General features: G+C 50.2%; 3 protein-coding genes across 3 annotated transcripts; 2 read left to right on the top strand and 1 right to left on the bottom strand.

Annotated features, from left to right (window-relative positions):
* The first annotated feature begins 9,725 nt into the window (after positions 1 to 9,725).
* On the top strand, positions 9,726 to 11,059 carry LOC119302556 (5-keto-4-deoxy-D-glucarate aldolase-like). The gene has a single exon (XM_037579590.1). The coding sequence runs from the start codon at positions 9,838 to 9,840 to the stop codon at positions 10,858 to 10,860; it is 1,023 nt and encodes a 340-aa protein (XP_037435487.1). The 5' UTR covers positions 9,726 to 9,837; the 3' UTR covers positions 10,861 to 11,059.
* Positions 11,060 to 11,306: 247 nt separating this feature from the next.
* LOC119302558 (rhodanese-like domain-containing protein 14, chloroplastic) lies at positions 11,307 to 14,964 on the top strand. The gene is made up of 6 exons (XM_037579592.1): positions 11,307 to 11,610; positions 11,713 to 11,759; positions 12,053 to 12,145; positions 12,545 to 12,683; positions 12,773 to 12,875; positions 14,601 to 14,964. Exons 1-6 carry the CDS (start codon positions 11,421 to 11,423, stop codon positions 14,716 to 14,718), a joined length of 690 nt encoding a protein of 229 aa, XP_037435489.1. The 5' UTR covers positions 11,307 to 11,420; the 3' UTR covers positions 14,719 to 14,964.
* A 90-nt stretch (positions 14,965 to 15,054) lies between these two features.
* Positions 15,055 to 18,490, bottom strand: LOC119302557 (ras-related protein Rab11A-like). Its single transcript, XM_037579591.1, has 2 exons — positions 17,799 to 18,490; positions 15,055 to 15,666 (listed from the first exon to the last, which is right to left on the bottom strand). The coding sequence occupies exons 1-2, from the start codon at positions 18,062 to 18,064 to the stop codon at positions 15,186 to 15,188; spliced, it is 747 nt and encodes a 248-aa protein (XP_037435488.1). The 5' UTR covers positions 18,065 to 18,490; the 3' UTR covers positions 15,055 to 15,185.
* Between the last annotated feature and the right edge of the window lie 6,485 nt (positions 18,491 to 24,975).

Below are 24,975 nucleotides of genomic sequence, written 5' to 3'. Positions count from 1 at the left end.
AGATCAATCAAGCAGGACGTAGGGTATTACCTCCATCAAGAGGGCCCGAACCTGGGTAAACATCGTGTCCCCTGCCTCCTGTTACCATCCGCCTTAGACGCATAGTTCGGTACCCCCTGCGCACAGTTCGGGACCCCCATTTTGTTGCGGAGTGTCCGTATGAGAAGAGGGAAGACAATGGTGGCAAGCTCATCCGAAAGGACAAAGCCAAGTCTTTCCCCAACAAGAGCAACTTCACCAACAAGACCCCTCACAAGGCGTTGGTGGTTCAAGAAGAGTACCATGAGGATGATGATGATGATGATGAAGATGGTGAGTCGGTTGCCATGGCCTCCGTTGCCATTGCAAAAACTCCACAAGTGTCTCTCTTCGACTCACCCAATGAGAGCATCACTGCCAAGTGCCTCATGGCTAAAGCCACCAACAAGGTAACCCCCAACATCAAAACTACCATCATTAATAATCCTTCCTTGACGAATTGCATTGATGAATATGAGCGATCTAATGTGGAGGAAAATGAGTTTGAGTCCTTTATGGGTAAACTCAAGGGTAAATCCAAGAAGCATTTTGTTGCTCTCTTGGAACAACTTAGTGAAGCCAATGACATGATCGAGGCTCACGAAGATACTATCTCCAAGATGGAGGGGCATAGTCGTGACTATGCCGATGAGATTTTAGATCTTTCCAATGCTCTTGAGGAAGAGTCTGGTCTTCGTTTGGCTCTTGAGGAGTTACACAACGTTGATCACGCTAAGTTAAAGAAAGATTTTGATCATGCTCTTGTTGTCTCTCGTGTGCTAAACTCCGAGAAGGCCAAGCTTGGGGTTGATCTTGCTAGACTCAAAGAGGAGTTTGATCTACTTGACAAGGCTCACAAGGTCTTGAAGGGTGCTCATGCTAGCCTCAAAGAGTCTCATGATCAACTTCAAGTAAAGCTAACCAAGGAGAAAGTCACTTTTCCTCATATGATGTTAATTGATAATGCAAATGCTACTAACCCATGTTGTGAGCATGTGCATCTTGTTGATGAGAACGCTAAGCTAAAGGTGCAACTTGAGAAAGGTCTTGTGTCTTGCATACAAGGCGAGAAGAACCTCAACGACCTTTTGACCAACCAAAAGGGAGTTGTGGCCAAGGAAGGGATTGGGTACGTGCCCAAGTCCAAGAACAAGAAGAAGAATGACAAGGCCAAGCGACCTCCTCCTCTCAAGCAAAACTTTGTGAAGGAGGGAGAGGGTGCTACTAAGGAGAAGGAGAAGAACTCCATGAGGGGTAGTGATGCCAAGAAGGGCAACACTTCCATTCCCAACAAAGCCGGCGACTTTAACCCTTCTTATGTGTTGTGCCGTGCTAGAGATGGACATGTTTATGCCAAATTTGTTGGTTCTCCTTATGAGTACATTGAATGGTCTATTTGGGTTCCTAAGACCCTTGTTACTAACATCAAAGGACCCATTACAAAATGGGTACCTAAACCAAGCATTGTTCTCTTGTAGGTGTTTGCTTCCGGTGGGGGATCATGGTTGCTCGATAGTGGAGCTACTAATCATATGACTAGAAGCAAGGACTTGGTGGTGGGCATGCAAAAGATTCCATCCATGCCCACCAACATCGAGTGGGGTGATGCCTCGTCCTCTAAGGTATTGGGACTCGGCAAAGTTGTCATTTCTCATGATCTTACGATCGAGAAGGTCATGCTTGTTGAGTCCCTTGCATACAATTTACTTTCCGTTCGTCAACTAGCACTCATGGGCTTTGCCACTTTCTTTGATATTGATAGCGTGGCCCTCTTGTGGAGCAAGACTCTTAAAGTATCCTTTGTTGGGCATGTCGAGAACGGTCTCTATGTGATTAACTCTTCGGAGCGACCCACTAAGACCGCGACATGCCTAATGGCTAAAGTTGACGTGGGATGGCTTTGGCATCGCCGTTTATCCCATGTCAATATGAGATCTTTGCAAAGTCTTCTCAAGGGGGACCATGTCCGTGGACTAACAAATGTTAGTTTTGCCAAAGATCATGCTTGCATCGAAGGAAAGCTACATGAGAAGGCTCACCCTCCCACGACTATCATCTACTCGAAGAGGCCTTTGGAGCTCCTTCATTTGGATCTCTTCGGGCCTCCATCCTTTGATAGTCTTGGCGGTAGAAAGTATTGCTTGGTGATTGTGGATGACTATTCAAGATACACTTGGGTATATTTCTTCAAGAGGAAGAGCGAGACCCAACAAACCGTCATCGACTTTGCAAATGAAGCTCAACGACAACACAATACAAAGATCTTTACTATAAGAAGTGACAACGGCTCCGAGTTCAAGAACTACACCATGGATGAGTTTTTGAGTGATGAGGGAATCAAGCATCAATATTCCGCACCTTATACCCATCAACAAAATGGTGTAGCAGAGAGGAAGAACCGGACGTTGATGGATGCGGCAAGGACCATGATGGCGGAGTTCAAGTCTCCCTACAACTTTTGGGCCGAAGCCATCAACACCGCGTGTCATGCATCTAATCGGCTTATCTCCGCAAAGGCTTGAACAAGACTCCATATGAGATACTCACCGGTAACAAGCCCAACCTCAAGTACTTCCGGGTGTTCGGGTGTAAGTGTTTCATTCTCAAGAAAGGTGTCCGTTTGTCTAAATTTGAGGCTAGAGCTTATGAGGGCATATTTGTTGGTTATGCTACAAACTCTCATGCTTACCGTGTTCTCAATAAGTCCACGGGACTTATTGAGGAAACGTGTAAAGTGGAGTTTGATGAGAATAACAGCTCCCAAGTGGAGCAAAGTGGTACTTGTGATGTAGGTGATGAAATTCCTCCCCAAGCCATAAGAAGAATGGGCGTTGGTCATATCCTACCCATTGAGGAACCCCTTGTGGCTGAAGGAGAAGGACAATGTTCCACTCAAGTGGAACCTTCACCAACCCAAAACCCACATGCTTCCGAAGAACAAAGTGAAGGCCCTCAACCTCAAGAACAAGACCAAGGGCAAGGTCAATCTCAAGATGGTGTTGTAACATCAAGTGATGCCCAAGGTCAAGTTCTCTCCTCCGAGCAAGTTCAAGATTGAGAGCTTCCTCGAGATCAAGGACAAGCTCAAGACGGCGCTCAAGATGATCAAGTGACCACTCCTCGTCTCACCCCCGAGGAGGAATTGGAGCGTTGTGCCGCCAAGATTGCTTCCAAGCTCTCCACCAAGGATCATCTCATGAAAAATGTGCTTGGAAGCTTAAGAAAGGGGGTAAGCACTCGTAGACAATTAGCAAACTATTGGGAACATCACACGTTTGTCTCGTGTGTTGAACCCCAAAAGGTCTATGAGGCGCTCGAAGATCCGGATTGGCTCAATTCCATGCATGAAGAACTCAACAACTTCGAGCGCAACAAAGTGTGGAGATTGGTGTCAAGGCCAACGGGGAACCACAATGTCATTGGAACCAAGTGGATATTCAAGAACAAGCAAGATGCTCATGGGATTATCATTCGCAACAAGGCTCGTTTGGTAGCACAAGGCTACTCCCAAGTCGAGGGTATCGACTACGGTGAAACCTTTGCTCCCGTTGCTCGTCTTGAATCCATTCGCATGTTGATTGCATATGCTTCTCATCATAACTTTAAGTTACAACAAATGGATGTGAAGAGTGCTTTTCTTAATGGTCCGATTAATGAATTGGTATATGTCAAGCAACCCCCCGGGTTCGAGGATCCCTACTTTCCCGATCATGTGTATCAACTCGATAAGGCACTTTATGGCCTTAAACAAGCCCCACGTGCGTGGTATGACCACCTTACCGAGTTGTTACAAGACCGTGGTTTTGATGTTGGGCTAATATGTAGGGGAACGTAGTAATTTCAAAAAAAAATCCTACGCACACGCAAGATCATGGTGATGCATAGCAACGAGAGGGGAGAGTGTGATCTACGTACCCTTGTAGACCGACAGCGGAAGCGTTATGACAACGCGGTTGATGTAGTCGTACGTATTCACGGCCCGACCGATCAAGCACCGAAACTACGGCACCTCCGAGTTTTAGCACACGTTCGGCTCGATGACGATCCCCGGACTCCAATCCAGCAAAGTATCGGGGAAGAGTTCCGTCAGCACGACGGCGTGGTGACGATCTTGATGTTCTACCATTGCAGGGCTTCGCCTAAGCACCGCTACAATATTATCGAGGATTATGGTGGAAGGGGGCACCGCAGACGGCTAAGAAAACGATCACGTGGATCAACTTGTGTGTCTAGGGGTGCCCCCTGCCCCCGTATATAAAGGAGCAAGGGGGAGGAGGCCGGCCCTAGGAGGGGCGCGCCAGGGAGTAGGATTCCTACTCCTAGTTGGAGTAGGTTTCCTCCTTTCCTAGTCCAACTAGGAGAAGGGGGGAAAGGGGGGAAGAGGGGAAGGAAGGGAGAGAGGGGCCGCGCCCCAAACCCCTTGTCCAATTCGAACTGGGCTTGGGAGGGGCGCGCGCCACCTCCTGGTCCTTTCCACTAAGGCCCATTAAGGCCCATTGCTTCTTCCTCGTATTCCCGTAACTCAATGAACTCTTCCTCCCCCCATTATGCATAAATTGATCAACTCTTTCACATTATCTTGTTTAAAGACGAGTTTTGGTCATGGGCCCAAGGATAATTCTTCGCGGTGCCATACCAATTGACTCATACATAGGTGGCTACGACCACCGACCCTCTTGATAGTGTTGTGCTTTGTGTTTGTCCTTCTTGTCCTTGCCTTAGTTTGTTTTCTTAGGCTCTAGGTGTTGGGGTCTCCAAGTGTGGTTCTCTTTCGTTTTTTTGGATCTTGGAGACCCACCTTTTTCCCCGTGTCTTCTCTATCCCAAGCCTTCCCTTTTCTCGAGCCATCTAGTCTAATTGCACACACTTGACCATGGCTTTGGTGATGGTGACCGGGTGGTACAACCGGGGTCATAGGCGGTTCTACCGCTGGTGCACTCCAGGCGGTCTCCCAGCGGTGCTTGAGCAGTTCCACCGCTCAACCACTAGGGTGCTCGTCTGGCCGGTTCTACCGGTTTGTTACGACGGTACTACCACTGCCTCTTGGCGACGGAAGTACCGCCCGCAACCACTGGCTCGTACCAGGCAGCGGTACAACCGCTTCCTTGAGCGGTACAACCGCCACACGACTTTGGGCCTATTTATACCTATCGGGGCTGGAGGGGATTTCTTTTTTCCTTTCTTCCCAGCCCTTCCCATCTTGTGCCCTAGCCACCGGTCGCCATTGCCTCTGCCCCGAAGTGCTTCTCGCGCTTCGGATCCATGGGGTCTCCGTGGATCCTCTCCAAGGAGGCCTCCTCCTTCCCGATCTCTTCCCATGGATGACGGTGGCTCTAGTTCTCGCTCTGCTCCTCCAAGACCAATAAGAGGACACGAAGGACCTTGCGCCCGGTTGTGTCTGATGACGAAGAAGAGGTTGTGATTCCCACCAACCTACTCGCCGTGAGAAGTCTGCCGCTGCCAAGCAACGTGTGGTTTTGCCCTTGCACCGTTGGAAAGCCAAGGATTGGGAAGCCTTTCGCTTGAAGAATCCTTATGAGGTTCCCATTGCTCCCCGTTGGACCACCGTTCAGTTCCGAAATGAGATGCAAGTGCGGATCGTTCATGAACTCTTTGAGCACAACAAGAACAGGTATGCCAAGCAGTGGACCATCGATCTTGACCATTGGAGGAACAGCTTGGAGTACTTTGGTGAAGCCTTGGCTCTCTGTGAGGAGTTCGATCTGGTCAAGCTCATATTAGTTAATTATGACTTCGATGTTCAGCTTGTCCATCAGTTCTATGCCAATGTTCACTTTGGAGAATATGATGCTCGGACTCTCACGTTCATGTGTCGTGATGAGCTCTTCCAAGTGCCCTGGAGGGCCTTTTGCAATGCTATTGGGTATGACGATACCGGTCTGGCGGGAAGGGGTGGCATTCGCCCTCATGACCATCCCGACTCCATGCCTAAGGAGAAGCTTGCCCCTCTGTACATTCGGGGTTGTGGTATTATTGGAGAATCTAAGGATTTGGTGAAGGTCTATGACATCGTGCATCGTGTGTTTCACAATGTGCTTCTGCCCAAGGGAAATCAAGATGAAATCCATGGCTATCTTGTTGACTTGATGGTTGCAATGAAGACCAAGGTGGGCTCTGGGAAATGTTTGATGTGTCCAACTGGCTGTGGCACGATATGTACAACATGGTCATCTACATGAAGGTTGCCATTTATGCTCCGTTTGTCATGTGCTTTCTGAACTCAGTATGGGAGGTTCGCCGTCCTGGAGAGACTCTCACTTCTCCTGATAATATCACTGTTCATGAAGTCAAGCTCCTCAAGAAGAAGAAACACGTCGAGCCTCGCTTCCCTGGTGATGCTCCCGAGGATGTCTATGCCACCTTGTACGATGAGGATTTTGAGATGGAGCTAGGGGCCAAGCCCTTGTGGGTGGCCAAGCTCACAGCCAAGGTGAAGAAGACTTTCTGCCTCCAGACGGATATTCGGAAGAAGTTGTATGAGGCCCATGTCAATGAGAAGCTTGCTCGGCGTCGTCAGATTGCGATGATGAAGCACCTCAACATGCCTGTCCATAGTGGTTTTGAGAAGAGCATCACACCGGAGGAGTGCTGGATCTCTGCTCACAGCACGTGGTCTGATGATGAGGTCCCTCGCTAGCCTTCCACCTCCTTTGCTGCAATGGATGATATCTTGGAGGAATCCGATCACGACGATGATGACGAGTCTGATGATGATGCGGATCTAGATGCTACCGAGGAGTCAGAGGAGGATGATTGAGCTTTGGGACGCTAGCTTCGCTCTTTTTCCTTTTTGGTGTCTTGATGCCAAAGGGGGAGACCGTTTTATAGGTCTCAGGATTTGCTAATCTTGTTGCTTATCTCTTCTTGCATGGTGTAAGACATGTGCTTATCTAGCTATCTATCTTTATTATCGGTGATATTGTTGTGTATTCCATTATTATCTTTACCTTCATATTATGGTCTTATTGCTCACCATGTTTAGTAGGAGTGTCGAGTCTATAAAATCTAAGGGGAGTCTCATCCCTAATGTGTGCTCTCAAATAGCCTTCTCAATTTGGGGCACACATCTAGGGGGAGTCCCGTCTACATTTTCTAGACTTTCCACTTGCAAATCATGGTGTTGTCATCATCCACCAAAAATGGGGAGATTGTAAGGACATTTCCCTACTTTGTGTTTTGGATGATGATGACAACCCTTTGTTGGTCTAATCTTGTGCTAAGTGTTTCAGGTTTCGGTATTTAGGCCTTCTTCGGTTAGCTATTCTCTCTGAAAGAAAAAGATCGAAGACGGTGTTTTCTACTTGTTTTTATCTCTTTTGGTCGTAGGGAACCCGTACTATCAAGAGGGAATCCACATTGGAAAGTGTTGGGGGCATCATTTCACGTACACTTACCTCACCCTCTCTTGCCTTCCTAAACTGTGAGAGAGAGCTCTTCCCCTTTCTTTCCTACTGCTTATTGTGGGTTCCCAGCGGGTGTACCGCTCTCTGGAGTGGTTGTACCGCTGGGTCTTGGTGCTGACCAGTTTTGATCGAGCGGTTGTACCGCTGCTTCCGGGCGGTGGTACCGCCAACATGCTCAGCAAAGACTAGGGCGGTTGTTTCGGCCAGGCACCGCCCAAGTACCGGTCAGGCTTCTGTTTTGATGCGGTACTCGGGCGGTGGTGGCCCGGTTGGTCCGGTCGTACCGGTACCACCGGTGTCCGGAGCGGTTCTACTGCTCAGGACTTAGCCGCCCGAGCGCTCAAGGCCATGCGGTTGCACCGGCCCTGTACCGCTCGACTACCGCACTCAGGGGTGACTCCCTTCTGTTCTTATGCGGTGGTTGAGCGGTGGCTGGGCGGTTGGTCCATTTTTTCTCCTCAACCGGTACTACCGCCTGGTCGCCCGGTTGTACCGCCTGGTAGGGTTCTGCACGTAAACTATGAGTCTCGGTTGTACCGAGACAAGGAACGGCTATACCGCTGCAGTACTGAAAACACAATAATGATTGGATTTTTAGGGTTGCTATATAAGGGTGCTTCTTCCACCTAACACAACTACCTTTAACCTCTCTCACTCCACCATTAATGCTACTCAAGCTCTCTTGCCCGATCTCTCTTGCTAGCCACTCAAACTTGTTGATTTGCTAGGGATTAAAGGAGGAGACCTAGATCTACACTTCCACCAAAGGATTTTTGCTTCCCCCATACTTTCTTATGTGGATTTTGTTACTCTTGGGTGTTTGAGCATCATAGACGGTTGAGGTCACCTCGGAGCCACATTCCATTATGGTGAAGCTCCGCGGTTTAGTTGGGATCCTCCAATTAAGTTGTGGAGAGAGCCCCGACCTTGTTTCTGAAGGTCCGGTCGCCGCCTCTAAGGGCACCAATAGTGGAATCACGGCATCTCGCATTATGTGAGGGCGTGAGGAGAATACGGTGACCCTAGTGGCTTCTTGGGGAGCATTGTGCCTCCACACCGCTCCAACGGAGACGTACTTCCCCTCAAAAGGAAGGAACTTCGGTAACACATCCTCGTCTTCACCGGCTCCATTCTTGGTTATCTCGTACCTTTACTGTGCAAGCTTATTAGTGTTACTTCTGTTGCTTGTTTGTGTGCTTGTTGTTGTTGCATCATATAGGTTGCTCACCTAGTTGCACATCTAGACTACCTACTTTGATGGAAAGTTTAATTTGGTAAAGAAAAGCTAAAAATTGTTAGTTGCCTATTCACCCCCCTCTAGTCAACCATATCGATCCTTTCACCATGCCAGCCCTTGGGTCATGGTGGACCTACTTGTGGACTTCCGGACCCCTCCGGGATCCTTTGAAACCTTCTAGAAGCTTCACGGTACGTCCATTTCTGTTTTCTCGTTCATTGGTCTGGCGTTGGTGCCTGTTTGCCGCGCCAACATGCACATTTGCGCTATCCCGCCTTTATGGCGGGCCAAAATGCCATGGCCAACACATTTCAGCCACTTTACTCTCTTGTTTAAAACTTTGGGTGCTACTTTACCATGCAGACGTCTGAATCACAAAGTCATATTCCAGGGAGACAAACGTCCTCCCCAAAGTCTGATGGCTTCACGTCACATTACGTTGTACGTGGCATCCACCTCGTCCGGAAAAGGCCAAGTGCAGGGCCTGTCAGCCAGTCAAATGCAACAGATGATCAGTTTCACCGACAATACAGTAGAGAAATCATGTGCGCTGCCATCCATCGTAAATAAGAGTATTGCATGCAGAAAACAAAGATCAACCTGGCGTAGTATCCACATTAGCCACCGAAGAGGAGGCGGACTTGCGACGGCGCCGACGGGAGGCCAAAACCCTAGCTTTTTTGTGGAGGAGGAGGAGGCGGCAACGGCTAGAGATGAGCCCGAGTAGCAGCGCAGGACCCATTTGCAGGTCAAATACCGCTTTGACTATGTCCATGTGAGCGAATGGCTCGAACAAACTCATCAAAGAATTACATTATATAACTACTATAGTAGTATCAAAATACGTCTTATATTATGGAGCGAAGGGAGTATTGAATAGATCAAGGAGAAACAAGCATCAATTTACCAACCATTTTCTTCAGGGGAGTTGTTGGACATTTGCTGTCCGTAGATCGCACCAAGGACCGCCAAAATCCGACGGCTAGCGCCCACCGGCGCGTGCTCCGCGGATCCAGCCGAGCCAGATCCACGCGGCACGTGACAAGTGACACGACGCTCGCTCACTCCCCCCACACTCCCCGGCCGCCGCCGCCGGCCTCGTCAGTCGCAGATCCCCCAACCACCAGCGAAGCCGCCGCTCACCGCCGACTGGCCCACATGGCCGCCTCTATCGCCGCCGCCGCGTCCGTCTCCCACCTCCTCCTCGGGCCGAAACCCAAGCCCACAACCCCGCCCCGCCTCTCCCTCCTCCCCCGCAGGCGCTCCGGAGCCGCCGGGGCCATCTCCGCCTCCGCGTCCGCGGCCTCCGACTTCCTCGCCCCGGTCCCGTCCCTCAAGTCCCGCCTCGCCGCCGGCGACACCCTCTACGGCCTCTTCCTCCTCTCCTTCTCCCCCACGCTCGCCGAGATCGCCGCGCTCGCCGGCTACGACTACGTGGTCGTCGACATGGAGCACGGGCCGGGCGGCATCACGGAGGCCCTCGCCTGCCTCCGCGCCCTCGACGCCGCCCGCACCCCCGCCGTCCTCCGCCTCCCGGAGGTCTGCCCCGTCTGGGCGAAGAAGGCGCTCGACCTCGGCCCCGCGGGCCTCATGCTTCCCGCCGTCGAGTCTCCGGCCGCTGCCGCGGAGGCTGTATCCCACTGCCGCTACCCGCCCCGCGGCGTCCGTGGCGCTGCCTACCCAATCGTCCGCGCATCCGCCTACGGCCTCGACGACTCCTACCTCTCCCGCTGCGAGGACGACACCCTCATCATCTGCCAGGTCGAGACTGCCGCCGGCGTTGCGGAGATCGACGCCATCGCCGCCGTCGAAGGGGTCGACGTCGTCCAGATGGGCCCGCTCGACCTGTCGGCGAGCATGGGGTACCTGTGGGATCCCGGGAACAGGAAGGTGCGAGCGGCGCTGAGGGAGGCTGAGAGGAAGGTGCTGGAGGCCAGGAAGAAGAAGGACGCTGCTCCGGAAACCAATGCGGCTTACTTGGGTGGGTTTGCGATGCCCAATGACCCAGCTGAGCAGCTCAAGCACAGGGGATACCATATGGTTGCAGGTGCAGTGGACATTGGGTTGTTCCGGAAGGCGGCATTGGAGAATGTCAAGCGGTTCAAGGAGGCGTCAATGGAGATTGGTGAAGCAGAGGGCGAGGAGGAGGATGAGAAGGAAGATGGATACTGGAGTGAATGAGCACTGGGGAACTGGTGATGGCTTCATTTGTTTGTGTTCTGAATTGAAACTTTTAGGGTCTCCATTTTCTGGACTTTGGTGTACTCTTGTTTAGTCGATGATTCCGGTTTTAGGGAGCAAATCTGTTTGGGCACCTTACTGTTCCCATTTGTAGGTGGTAATTGGCGAGTACCTAATAAAGAGTTGGATTTTAGTGAAATGCTGCTGTGTCCGTCTGTTCCATTTTATTTGTGGAAAGCTAGAAATTTGTATGAGCCAAACACCAGAAATTACTTCATGGCAAGTGAAAAGCAGTGGTAAGTTTTTCCAATAAAAGATTGATGGTGAATTTGTTTTGTGGGGCCAGGGCAAGCCCATAGCCAGACTCCAGATTGTCCATCTCAACACTTGCTCAACCTCAACCACTAGTTCAGATATGCTGGGACATCCCATCCAGAACCATTTAGGTCCTTTGGACACTTGCACATCCAAAAAATATCTCCTTCCAGCAACAGGATGCAGCCTTAGGATTAGCTAGGCTCTCTTCTGATTCTCCCCCAAGTTTTGCTGTTCTTTATCTCATGACCACGATGATCGCAGCTAGCTCCATAGTGAAAGCCAACCTTCCTTGCTCGTCAAGGATATCCTCCAGCTCAGACTTCTCATCTGGTCATTCTTGGCGCCCATTAGAGGCGGCAAAACATTACCGGGCGCATGGTGTGCGCTCGCTGCGGATAACATGTGCTGCCACTAAGACTGCGAAATCTCCAGGTACTGTGAATACGCTTGGCTCCTTTTACTTGATATGGAACTGTTCGTTACTCTGTTTATGCATGATGCTATCTTGGCATGTTAACCCCCTTTTTTTTGCAGCTGAAGAAGAATGGAAGATCAAACGGCAACTCCTAGTAGAGAAGCGGGTAATAACCTCCATTCTGACTGTTAACTATTTTTGCATTAAACATATATGAAAGGTTGCTGCAAACTTCTTAACCTTAAGTCTTATGAAGAGGGTTAGAGTAACATATGTATGTGTAGAACAATTATAGATTATATGTGAATAGGCACTGTTGTGACATTTATGAGGACTTACCTACCTATTCCTGTTGATTCATATGTTTATTAGCTTAATTTACTGTTGACTGAAGATGAGCATTCTATGCTTAGCAGCCGCCATTTACATCAGAGGTGTTTCTCCTGTTTGTTTTTGCAGGTACGTAGTGTTGATGTGAAGGAAGCACTGCGCCTTCAAAACGAAAACAACTTTGTAATTCTCGATGTCAGACCAGAAGCAGAGTTCAAACAGGTATCTTAAAGTTGCTGTCTCAAGCTCTTGGGTTTAGGGCAGAAACTTACTTTTACATTGTTGCCTACTTATCTTTTTTGTGTCTTTTATCAACCCGAAATGATAGCTGAAGCAAATTGTGTATCAATGATGATGTATTGAATCGACAGCACTATGATGAGTACAATGCACAATTATATAATAACTGGAGATATAATATATGTTGCTGATGCAAATAGCCAACATAAATTTAGAAGTCTGCTTAGTAGGACCTAAACGGCTAACAGTGATCAAATCCTCTCCAATGATGCCTAAAAAAATGTCAAAAGTTTGTTTTCATATTGTGCTGCTTCATACAATGAAATTTTATATTTCAATCTGGGAAAGTTGCACCACAGTTATGGATTTATTTTTGTGCAGGCTCACCCACCTGGTGCTGTTAATGTACAAATATACAGATTAATAAAGGAGTGGACAGCATGGGATATTGCAAGGAGGGCTGCATTTGCTTTCTTTGGCATATTTGCAGGAACAGAAGAGAATCCTGAGTTCATAAAAAGTACGTAACATCTTTTGTACTTCTGTTTGCTGTGTCCTCACCATTTATACATGTACTGGCAATCAGACGCATATGCCATCTTTGTGCAGGCGTTGAAGAAAAACTTAATAAAGATTCAAAGATAATTGTAGCATGTTCAGCAGGAGGAACAATGAAGCCAACACAGAATCTACCTGATGGGAAGCAATCTAGGTATATTATGTTGCCCATATACTCCCTCCGTTCCATGTTACTCCCTCCGTTCCAAATTACTCGTCGTGGTTTTAGTTCAAATTTGAACTAAAACCACGACGAGTAATTTGGAACGGAGGGAGTACTTGTCATGGTTGAGCTAAAACCACGACATGTAATATAGAACAGAGGGAGTATTATTTATTGTTAAACTTTTTTTATTTCCATGGATTGTCGGTCCTTTTCCAATTGTCATGAACGTGCTGAACTGCTGATACTGTTTATTAATGTGATTTGGCTTAAGCAAAATTTCTTGCATCTTCCGTGAAATGAGATCTGTGCATATTTTGTTACTAGGTTTAACCAATCTTCGCATTAAAAGATATTCTCTGTTGTCGGGGTTCTCTGTTAGTGAAAATTTGTTTTGCAATTTGAACATTCTCTTTGTTTCTACCATGGGTTTTGTTTAGTTATTTTCTTACTGTCAACACTGGTGGTTGATTGGTCATGACTGAATTTTCAATACTATTACTAATATATTATCCTGTGAGCAAGCATAGATGATTCTGTGATATATTAAGCAGATATTTGTTAATTGGTCCAGTTACTCGACCAATAAAATTAACCAAGTATTAAAAACCATGCTATTTGTGGATGTGCTCTTGGCCAAGTAGTGGGAGCCTGGGAGGGCAGTGTCATCTTCAAGCTGACACGTGTTCAAATCTCAGTGGTAGAATTCAGCGTCTCGCAGCCTCTACTTAATTAAATGCCACCAGGCTCTTCCCCTGCTCTCTGCTACGGTCTCCGTCTCCCTTGGGAGACCGTCGCACAAGATACGTTCAATCGGTTAGGATGGCGATCCAATGATAGGTTATGTGTGTGAGTCATGTAATCCTGTTATCAGCCAGTTGTGTTTTGGCCTTGTTTATCTTTTGTGTACTGTTGCGATTGTTAACGAGAACTATTTTTTATGAAGATGGTTGTGTACATCATATGATGCAGAGGCCAGGGGTTGAACCTCCTTTTCGAAAAAATAGCTCTGCCCCTACCGGTCTTTTTTGAGAAAGTGTTTTGGAAAAAAATCTATCCAGGAACGGATGCTAACAGCATTCTTTCTAAAAAAATCTGCAAAGTATTTTGTGTAAAATGCACCAAATTCAGTATCGTGAATTTGCTTACGTCAAGCGTAGTCAGTCAGGCTAAGACCAGACACAGTTTTCAATCCATGCCGTACTGCACATCCATATGCAGCAAAGTTGAGGGGGCTAGTACTTGTTAAGTGGTTGTTAATCCCAGTAGATAGTTTTCGCTTGTTCCCCCATTTCTGGATTGCTCTCATTTCTTGATGTGTTTGACCATTGAGATTTAGATATTACTCCCTCCGTTCCAATTGAACTAAAACCATGACACTTATTTTGGAACGGAGGGAGTAGCTTTTTCTTTTTCCAGGTTGGTAAATCACATTTGAGAACCAGCAGTATTAATTTCTTGCAACTGCAATGCTATAAACTTCAAATTTATAATAATTGATGCAAATTCATGATGGCAGCTGGAGAATTGTCATTCAGCTTTTTCATTCCTGTAGTTTGAAAAGCCACGCTGAGATCATTTTCTAGTTCTTGAATTGCAACTTTAAGAAGAAAACGGCATTTTCTTTAGAAGTATGCATTGCTCTGCGTGGACACTCATAGATAAACTTGTGAGCACCGATGTTTAATTTAGTTGATTATGCTTCGACCCTGGCAGGTCTCTGATAGCGGCGTACCTGCTGGTGCTAAACGGCTACAAGAACGTGTTCCATCTGGACGGAGGCCTCTACACATGGTTCAAGGAAGACCTGCCATCTGAAGGAGAAGAAGATTGAGCAGGAACTGACCTGTCAGTTATTAGTTGCTCCGATATTGTTGTTGTTCATACGGCAGCAGTTTGCGATGAGTTGTAATGTTGCGCGTTACGGATAAAATTGTCCGCACTAGTTTTGAGAAAATCTCATATCCTTCCCATCTTTACTTTTTGCTGGTATGAAGGTGCGCTAGATTTCTCTGGGATGTCGAACTTACGCTCAGTGTTGTTTGAATTGAGCTGCTGTTTTTGGCGAAATTCATGTGAATCCCATGCATCCCTAACAAGCCCTGTGAATGATCTTTGGGAGGAAAAGAAGTTCTGATCAATCTCACAGTCTCACAGATGAAGAGGCAAATGAATCCAACCATTTCTTATCACAATGTATGTACAACAAATGCTTTACATGTCTAAACTTGTTCTGTCTTCGGGAACGCATGGTGTAATACGGTATGAATCATTGCACGTCGTCGATCATGTCGCCGCCGGTCACGAGCAGGAGCACTGCGAGGAGGCGGTCTTCTTCATGGCGCTGGTCTCCATGATGGGGTCGTGCAGGTCCACCGTGGTGCCCCTCAGCGACAGCGTCTCGCCGTCGTGACCACCGCCGTTGCGCGTCCGCCGCGCCTCGTCGAGCTCCAGCGCCCGGCGGGAGACGACGGCGAAGACCTCCTCGAGGAGCGCGAGGAAGGCGCGCTCCACGTTGTCGCCCGTGAGCGCCGACGCCTCGGAGAAGAAGAGCCCCTGCTCCTCGGCGAACCGCGCGGCCTCGTCGGCGGGCACCTCGCGGCGGTGCGGCGGCGCGTCGGCCTTGTTACCGACGAGCGCGACGACGGTGGAGCCGTCGGCGTGGGCGCGGAGCTCCTCCACCCAGCGGGGCACGTGGTCGAAGGTGGCGCGCCGGGTCACGTCGTACACCACCATGGCGCCCAGCGCGCCCCGGTAGTAGGCGCTCGTCACCGCCCGGTACCTGCTCCCAACACGCGCATGCACAATTGTCAGTCACACGCACTCTGTTTTTCAGTAAGAAAAAATCAGTCAAACATTTCGCATTTCAACATGTCAAAGTGCTCGAATTTGTGAAGAAAATTCCTTGTTTGGAAAAGTCTACGTTTTTTTTTTTTTTGGGTTTGGAAGAAAAGTCCAGCATTGACTATTGAACCCTCAACCCTGGACTTCGCTTCCGGTTCAGTTTTCACCCTAGAACACACAAGCGGTCCTAACAGAATTTTAGAATTAAGCACGAGACTGTTCACTTTTGAAACCTCAACTAACTTCAAAGCGGTCTTCGCCAATGCTTAGTCTATGCAAATTTGGACCCCCCGTTCCATAATATAAAAGCATTATTAGTGTAAAAAATGCTCTTATATTATGGGACGGAGGGAGTAGAATTTTTTTTCCAGAAGAGATCACTTCCAGAGGTCGGCATGCACTAGTGGTTCTAAAACAACGGTCTTCGCCGATGTTCGGTCTATGCGAACCTGGTCATCTTGATGTCTTTTTCTTTCACGAATGCGATGTTTTTCCCTTTGAGAAAATGGAAGCTTAATGTGGTTGCCACATTGACAAACAAATTCTATCTTTGATGACTAATTAATCAAAGCATACTTTGATTAGTTTGATATCAATAATATTGTATTTGTGAGATAATAAACAGTTTTGTAGTCTGATATTTCTAAAACTTTACTTAAATATAGTAGTAGAAAAAGTAATACAAAGTGTGATAAATAACCATATAAAAACATCATATGTTTCAGACTAGATAGAATAATATGTAGAGAAATGGTACTCTAGTCATAGGCACAAATAAGTTTTTAAATAAAGTCTTATAAACCCGATGAAAAATCACTACTAGTGTGAAAGTCATAAAATGCTTTTTTTTGCAGCACATTTCTGATTTAGTATGGTAGTCGTTTCTGATTTACGCGCGGGTTACAAAAATTGTCATAAATTATTTTAGTTTATAGGGGCGTGTTTCTATCTGATAGACCTTCCTCCGTAAGTATTTTCATAATTTTCAAGATTTCAAGAACTAGGACTTTTAAAGCTAAATCTAGGAAAATAGAACAAAATGCACCCATGTCTCAAAAGCAACTCCAGTGACATCTAAAGAAACCATGTAAATAAAAATCATGCCACTAAAGCTCCTGCGGGCGTTACGTGTACAAAAGAGGTCATAATCCGGGCGCAAATTGGGGCACGTATGATCGCCCCACTACGCCGATGGTCTATTCCTAGAAAGGAGGAAAAGGCGCAGTAGCATTTTCTTTTCTTTTCCTTCTCCTCTGAGAAGAGATCGCTTTCAGAGGTCGGCGTGCTCTAGTGGCCTGAAGAATCGTCCTTACTACTAGCAGCATCAGCAGCAGCAGGATCGACATGTGGCCGCCGCATTTGAATGCAGCCGTAGCTTTCGCCTTCTCCCTTCCCCAAAGGAAGAAAGCTGCCTACCACTCGGCATTTCCATCTTATCTAGCTTGCGTGCTGCGCTGATCCATTTGGTGATCGCCGGATTAAATGCATGTGATGGGGGATGAGGCCGACCGGCATCGTGCCTCGATCGACCGATCCCCTGATCCGGAAACAAGTCACTGGTCCAAAATATTGATCGCTTTTTTTAGTTGTTGATTGTTTTTGAGATAGCTAACCGCTTATTCTAAGTGGTAAAATACTAATCGCTCTTGGCTGCATGTGCTCCACTAATCATGTGTGGACGCGGCCAAATACAGAAAACACGTACGCAAACTTTTGTTTGTCCTTGGCGGAACTACAGAGCCACCCAATGTTTGTAAAACTAAAGCTTTGGAAGGAAGGTGCTAGCTAGTGCTAAAGATTAAGCAAGTGTATGTATGTATGCAGCAAAGTTTGCGTGCTTGCTCTGGCACCAACAAGAGATTGTTGCGGAGGGTGTCGGGCAGCTAACGCTAAGACGAGATGACCAGCACGTCACGTAGTTTGAAAGTTGAAACTAGGCGTGCCGCCCAGAATTTCATGTCCCGGGAACGAGGATTGCATGTTTGCGATCGAGAAATTCAAAACAGTAGTAGAAGAACAGAGTTAGGCGACCGGGCTGGAGGAGGAAGACGGGGTTAGGGGCGTACGTACCTCTCCTGCCCGGCGGTGTCCCAGATCTGCGCCTTGACTTGCTTGCGGTGGAGGATGAGGGTGCGGGTCTGGAACTCGACGCCGATGGTGGACTTGGAGTCGAGGAAGAACTGGTCCTTGGCGAAGCGCCCCAGCAGCTGCGTCTTGCCCACCGCCGAGTCGCCCACCACCACCACCTTGAACACGTAGTCGATCTCCCCCTCCTTCTCCCCCTCCCACCCGGCGGCCGCCTCCTCCTCCTCCTCCTCCTTCCCCCGAGACACCATGGCTAGCTCCCTCCCGCTGACTGCAGCTCTTCTTCTCGATGATCGAGCAAATGAAGAAGCCTTCTTGATCCCAGCTCCCTCGCCTGTCTTGGTCACCCCTTTATCCTCTGATGATGGCCTCTTCTGGATCGATTCTTGATATGATGTGCGCACTGTGTGAGGGAAAAGGTGTCTATAAATCCCAATCAGTATCTATCCAGTATGCTTGGCTTGGCCGGCAGAGGGATATCTAGGATGTGGTGCTGGTGTGGCATGGCATGCAGCAGGAGGAGGAGGAGGACAGGGGCATGGCGTGGCATGCAGTACTGCTTTTGATGAGGGAGGGTTACTGCTTCCTACTCTAGTGCACCAGCAACCTTTGCCCGTTGTGTTCCGTGCGTGTCCCGCTTTCGGAGGGAAGGGAGGATCTCTGCGCGAGGTTGGGGCACCCTGCCGCGTACTACTCCTTCCTTTTCTCTTTATGTTTTAATCAATTTCCTCTGTTTATCTCCTTGCTTTCTTTTTGAGGGAGGGTACGTACGCTACTGCACCTCTCTGTAGTGTCCACGGCCGCACGGCGCCACGGTGTACGCGAAGCTTGCACGCACGCTACGTAGAGTACCACCCTCTTCTAATCAGTCTCTTAATTCAGTAAGTGCTAGTACTGTCTTCTAATCAATCCGCTCTGCAGAACGATAACTGCTACGGTGCTACTCCGTCCGTCCGGAAATGACGGGGGGAGTACTACTCCTTTTTTTCTATATATAAAAATAAAAAATGGTACTGCTGGCTCCTTTCCCTTTCGTAGTATGCAGAGCAGCCGGAGCACACATACGGATAATAAACCGAAACGGTGCCGGCCGGCGAGGTACTTCCCTGCATAAAAAGAAAGAGACGATAGTGCGCCATGAACGCCTTCATGCTACGATCAGAAAATACGCAAAGCACTACCATGTCTAGATCTTAATGTCTTCAAGCACCTGGTTTTTTTTACGGCACCTAAGAGTAACTCCAACGGGCCGACCTAAACCGGTGGCGCGGACAACCACTCACACTTGGGTCAGCCAGACGGACACGGACGTCCGCTTTCGCGTTTGGGTCGACGTGTGCGCCCAATGCTGGCCCGACCCATTTTGACAGTGCTAAGAAAAAAAAGAACACATGCATATTGACAAAAACAACATTAATTAAACATTACAGACGGTCACGAAGGTCGGCGAGAGTCCACGCGTCTACATTAGCATTTAAGAAAAATAAAAACAATCTAAACTACAAGGCGGCGCTGCCCTAGGCGGCGTCGTCCTCCTCCTCCTCCTCCTCCTCGGGGTCGGTGAGGTCGATGAGCGTCGGCGCAGGGCCGGCCCAGGGGAACGTCGTGTTTCAGGCCGCGCGCAGCTGTTCCGGCGCGGGGGGCTATTCCGGCACGGGCAATGCCGACGTGGGGAACTGTGCAGCCACCTATGCAGCCACGCCCTGGCGCGCCTCCTCCTCAGCCTCACGCCGCTCCTCCTCGAGGTCGCGCTCGAGCATCTCCTCGTACTCGCCGCGACGACGCTCCTTGGCCAGCCGTCGTTGGCGCCACATCTCGAGGTATGCCGCCTCCTGCGCCTGCGCCGCCCCCAAACCGGTGGCGCGGACAACCACTCACGCGGTACTCCCATCCAGGAGTAACGCTCGATGGGGGACGGTTCCGGCTCGGGCTCCGGCTGCGGCCTTTGACGCGGCGTCGGGGAGGGGACGACGGGGCCACCGGCGGCAGCACGCAGTTGCCGGCCACGGAGAGGGCAATGGCATGCGCCATGGCCGCCTCGTACCGAGTCTCCTCTTCCTCCGCCGCCTCCATCCTGCGCCGCTCGTCCTCCTCGCTCTCGCGGTAGACGGCTGCAAGGGCCACCTGGTAGGCGTCCTCCGTCGCTTGGTCCTCCTCGTGGACGACGAGTGGGGGCGGCGGCAGGCTGCGGTCGACCTCGCGCACGTCGCGGCGCCTCGCCTCCTCGTGCTCGAAGGCGAACCATCTCTTCCAGTTCGGCCAGTCGGAGGCGTAGGTGGCGTCGCGGCACTGCTCCGGCGTCAGCAGCGCCCGCCAGCGTCGCACCTCCTCCGCGTGCGCCCTAGCCGACCGCGGCGCCGCCGGCACTGGGATCCTCTCTAGATCCAGATGCCAGTCGTGCGGCAGGGTGACGTCGGGGTACGGCAGAGGCACGCGGTGCTGCCAACGCCACTTCGCCTGGTGCACTGGCATGTTCACGCGCTGCCTCTGCAGGCGAGCCGGCGGCGGGAGGAACTCCGAGGGAAAAGGGATGGTGGGGGCCTTGCCCTTGGCCTTGCTGCTGTCGGCACCGAAGAAGAGCCCCATCTCTTTGTGGTGGTGGTGGTTAGGGTTTGCTGGCGACGGGGGAGTAGAGCTGGCTAGATGTGGACACCGAGTTTGGATGAGGATGACCCCGCCACACGATCGGCTTAAAAAAGGACAACCGCCGTCGATGACGCATGGGCCCATGGTCATACATTAAATTGACCGTGTGGGCAGCGGGTAGTTGGACAGCCGCCAGGTGGAGACGCGGCGGACGTCGAGAAGGCGCGCGTGGCGTCCGTTCCGCGTCCGCGCCGACGTGTTTGGGGCGCAAATTTGAGCCGCAAATGCGTCTGCGCGGACACAAAACGGACATGATTTGAACTTGGATCAGCACGTTGAACCGTCACTTTTATCCGCGCCGATTCAAAGGGACGCAGACGGACGAAATGGATCGCCTCATCGGAGTTGCTCTAAGGGCATCTCCAGCCGTTCGGCCCCCCAGGGCGCCTTAATAGAGCGGCCTGGGGGCGTGCCGGCACTATTTCGGCCCCTGGGAGCGACCTAGCTCCCAGTCACGCCCCCACGCGCCGGCCCCAGGATGCGGGAAATTTAAACTTGGTCGTTCCCGCTGTAACACCCCGGTGTAATGATGCTACAGTAACGCCTGGGGTTAAGTTAATCTTTTTGCTAAACATGTGTCTGATCATTATTGTCTCATGTTCTTTCACATTCCAATTGAATTCAAATTCAAATTCTATGTGAAATTCAAAATGCTCAGACATGAACACAAAAAATGTTCATCATGTGCCAAATAATCCACAACTAATATTGGTGGTGAACCAACATTTTTTGCAAAAGGTTTAAGTGGCCTAAGCTACTTAAAACAATGGCCTAAGCAATAAATTAAATGCCTTTTTAATTTATAAAATTGGCATTCTTTTTCTAAAGTCTCACAATATTTTCGTGGCAGTGCAATATACTTCTTTGAAATTATTTTGTCCAATGGCATAATTTTTGCAAAGTCTTTATTGGCTAAAAGAAAAAGAAAAGAAAATGCAAAAGTTGTTTACAAAAAAGGAAAGGGAAACCCCCCTGCCCCTGGGCCTAAGGCCGCAGAGACAGGCCCAGCTGGCCGTCAGCCCACCCCAGCCGGCCCACTCCCCCTTTCCTGTCGCTCTCCCCCCTCCTCCTGTTCCTCCGACCGGGCGAGGCAGAGCGCGCCCGTCCCCGCCGGACCCGCCTCGCCGGCGTCGCCCGAGCGAGGGGATAAGGCTTGCGCCTCCTCGCCTCCTCGATCCCCGCCTCCACTTGCACCACCCACTCCGCCTGCTCCTCCTCTCCCTCTCTGTCTCGCTCGCCCGCCTCACCCGAGCACCATCGCCGTCGTCCCACCTCGCATCACCGCGGCGACCGCTCCCCTCGTGCTCCTCCGCCGTAACCAGCCGCTCCTCTGCGCTCCGCTACGTCGACTACGGCCACGAACGCGAGCTGGCAAGCCCCGCAACACCGGATCCCCGTCTTCTTCCTTCCCGGGTCGTCGGACGCCGCTGTCGTCGATTCGGCCTTCCCCTGCGCTCCTAACCTGTCGAGGGCCTTTCTTGCGCCGCGCGGTGAGCCCCTCATCCTCTCCCCTCACTCCCCTGGCCTCTGGTGATCCCGTCGCCACAGCGCCCGCCATGGCCGAGCTCGGTTCCGCCGTGCAGCTAGTCGCCGTCGCTGTAGTCGTTGCCAAGGCCGGGCAAGCACGGCAACGTGCTCAGGGCGCCTCCCTAGTGCCGCCCGAGCCTCTAGCTCGCCACCTCGTGCCCTCTGGCCGCGTACCGCACCTCGGCCGAATTCCGGCACCGCCACGGTCGACGCCGCCGTCGACTCCATCCGCTTCAGACCGCGTGAGTGCCGTAGATCGACGCGGATCGTTTCCCTCGTTTGAACGCACAAGGCCGCGCGCCAAATGGTCGCCTGAGGCCGCTTTCCGGCGAGATCCGAGCCGCGCCGCCGCGTTTAGCATCGCCGGTGTTGAGCCGCCGGCCACCGCCGACGTGGCACACCTGGGGCCACCCCCAGGGTCGCTGCCAGCGGGCCCTATGGCCCCCAGTTGACCGGGTTGACCCAGTCAACTGCTGACTGGGCAGCCCAGTACCACTGACGTGTAGGCCCCACCACATGATTAAGCTAATTAAAATGGTTTTATAATTAAAAGTAATTAGTTTAGCTAATTAGTCACTGACATGTGGGGCCTAACTGCTAATTAACACCCTGTTAATTTAATATAACCCACTGTTAGCCCTTTGTCTATGACATGTGGGACCCGTTGGTCAGTTTGACCTGGTCAGCGAGTCTGTTGACTGCTGACGTCATCAGCACGTCATGCTGACATCATTTTATCTTTCTATTATTTTAAATAATTCCAGAAAATGCTTTAATCTTTGAATAATCATAGAAAATAAACCGTAACTCGGATGAAAATGTTTTCTATATGAAAGTTGCTTAGAAAAATCCAACGAATCCGAATATGCGGTCCGTTCATCTGTCACATGCCCCTAGCATGCTGAACATGGAACTTTCCCCCTCCGGTCATCTGTCTGACACAGGTCCGGAACCGGGAACACCTTCCCGGTTGAATTCCCCCTTCACCTATAACGTCTAGGACCGCGTTAGAGCACGCTTAGCGCTACGTATCGTCATGTCATGCTTATTGTTACCTCTGTTTGCTATGTATTTACTGTTTCTTCCCCCTCTTCTCTCCGGTAGACCCCGAGGCCGCTGATGCCCCGGTGATCGACTACGTCATCGACAACGACCCCTCCTTGCCAGATCAACCAGGCAAGCCCCCCCTTTGATCATCCCGATATCGCCCATTCCATTTTCTCATGCTTGCATTAGATTTTGCTACTGTTATTGTTTGCTCCTATTCTGATGCATAGCCTGCTTTTGTATCTGCTGTTGTACCTTACCTGCTTATCCTAAACTGCTTAGTATAGGTTGGTTAGTGATCCATCAGTGACCCCCACCTTGTCCTTGTTGCCCCTGCTTCATCATTGAAGACCCGATCAACGGGATCGAAGACCAGGCCCCGGCACCGCACATCACTTTCCCCTTAGTTGCTCGACTACTGGGATACTATCGAGTGCCGAGGGTGAGACCTCTACAACACTTCTGATGTTAACCCTGTAGTGTAGCTATTCGGTCATGGTCATCGAGGGTGATTTCCTCTTTAACCACTTCCGATACGACTCTGTCGTGCAACCCCTCAAGTGTGAACCTCGGGGGTGATTCCTCTTACGTTCACCTTGATGATTACATTGAGTGGAATTCACCGGGGGTGATTCCTCGGGTTTTCCCCTTAATGTTTGGACACACGGATACTTGGACTTTACCACTGTTACTTGGAAAGACGGGTCGACCCTGAGGGGTACCCGCGCGAGCTTAATTGCGAGTGATGTGGAGTCGGGTTGACCTGGAGGGTGCCCGCGAGATAATTACGAGGCGTGGCCGGGCATTCCTAGCCCTTGCCGCAAGTCCTCGAGACGGGGCAACGGGGTCGCATCTTTCGTGAGTCTCTGCTTGTTACCGCGCGTTCCTAATCCACTATGATTTGGATATTTGATCCGAGGGGCCTCTGGCCTGATAGCACTAACCATCACGTGGGCATAGTATGGGCGTTCTGCGTCGTATACATCAGCCAAAGCTTAATAGACGTCAGCGACTGAGTGGCGCGCATCGGGTTGGACTGCGCAAGCGCCTGCCTTGTTGAAGGAGGTAGCTAGGTCTGCTCACCGGCCGCGTACGCAACGTGCAGGAGTTTCCGGGGAGATGGCCCATGACCCCTGGGGGCATAGGTTTAGTCCGGCGTGCTGACCTCTCTGTTAAGTCTAGGTCGGGTTGCGGTGTATTGTTTGGCCGAGGCCGGGCATGACCCTGGAAAGTGTGTCCGGCCGGAGTTAAGCGAGCGTGGTGGGTAAGTTGGTGCACCCCTGCAGGGAAGAAAACATCTATCGATAGCCTGTCCTACGGTAACGGACACTTGGAGTTGTATCCCGATCGATACAACTAGAACTGGATACTTGTGATGATAATTGGATGGTGATGAGTAATGGATTGTGATGGTAACTGGATAGTATGGCTCTGGGATTTCTTTCTCAGGGAGTCGAGAAAGGATCTCTGGTCGAGGTTGATAATACTACTACTACTTTACTTTATGCTACTCTACTCCCTCCTGTTGCTGCAAGATGGTGGGTTCGAGAAGATGCTAGTCTTCGATAGGACTAGGCCTTCTCTCTATTCTGGCATTTCTGCAGCCCAGTCCACATATATAGCCTTCCTTTGATAATGCTGCATATGTAGTGTAGATCCTTGCTTGCGAGTACTTTGGATGAGTACTCACGGTTGCTTTGCTCCCCCTTTTCCCCCTTTCTTCTTCTTTCCGGCTGATGCAACCAGATGACGGAGCCCAGGAGCCAGATGCCACCGCCGATGCTTACTACTACGTGGAGGCCGTCGATGACCAGGAGTAGTTAGGAGGCTCCCAGGCAGGAGGCCTTGCCTTTTCGATCGTAGATGCTTTTGTGCTAGCCTTCTTAAGGCAAACTTGTCTAACTTAGGTCTGTTCTCAGATTTTGTTGCTTCCGCTGACTCT

The sequence above is a fragment of the Triticum dicoccoides genome, chromosome 5A, assembly GCF_002162155.2.
Source record: "Triticum dicoccoides isolate Atlit2015 ecotype Zavitan chromosome 5A, WEW_v2.0, whole genome shotgun sequence".
In the NCBI taxonomy this organism is placed as follows: domain Eukaryota; kingdom Viridiplantae; phylum Streptophyta; class Magnoliopsida; order Poales; family Poaceae; genus Triticum; species Triticum dicoccoides.
This window is presented reverse-complemented; position numbering and strand designations above follow the sequence as displayed.

Coding starts and splice junctions, on each gene's coding strand:
- LOC119302558 (XM_037579592.1), top strand. CDS start 11,421: ATGACCACGATGATCGCAGCTAGCTCCATAGTGAAAGCCAACCTTCCT. Junction 11,611..11,712: donor TAAGACTGCGAAATCTCCAG/GTACTGTGAATA, acceptor TTTTTTTTGCAG/CTGAAGAAGAATGGAAGATC. Junction 12,876..14,600: donor CCTGATGGGAAGCAATCTAG/GTATATTATGTT, acceptor CGACCCTGGCAG/GTCTCTGATAGCGGCGTACC.
- LOC119302557 (XM_037579591.1), bottom strand. CDS start 18,064: ATGGTGTCTCGGGGGAAGGAGGAGGAGGAGGAGGAGGCGGCCGCCGGG. Junction 15,667..17,798: donor GACACCGCCGGGCAGGAGAG/GTACGTACGCCC, acceptor TGTTGGGAGCAG/GTACCGGGCGGTGACGAGCG.
- LOC119302556 (XM_037579590.1), top strand. CDS start 9,838: ATGGCCGCCTCTATCGCCGCCGCCGCGTCCGTCTCCCACCTCCTCCTC.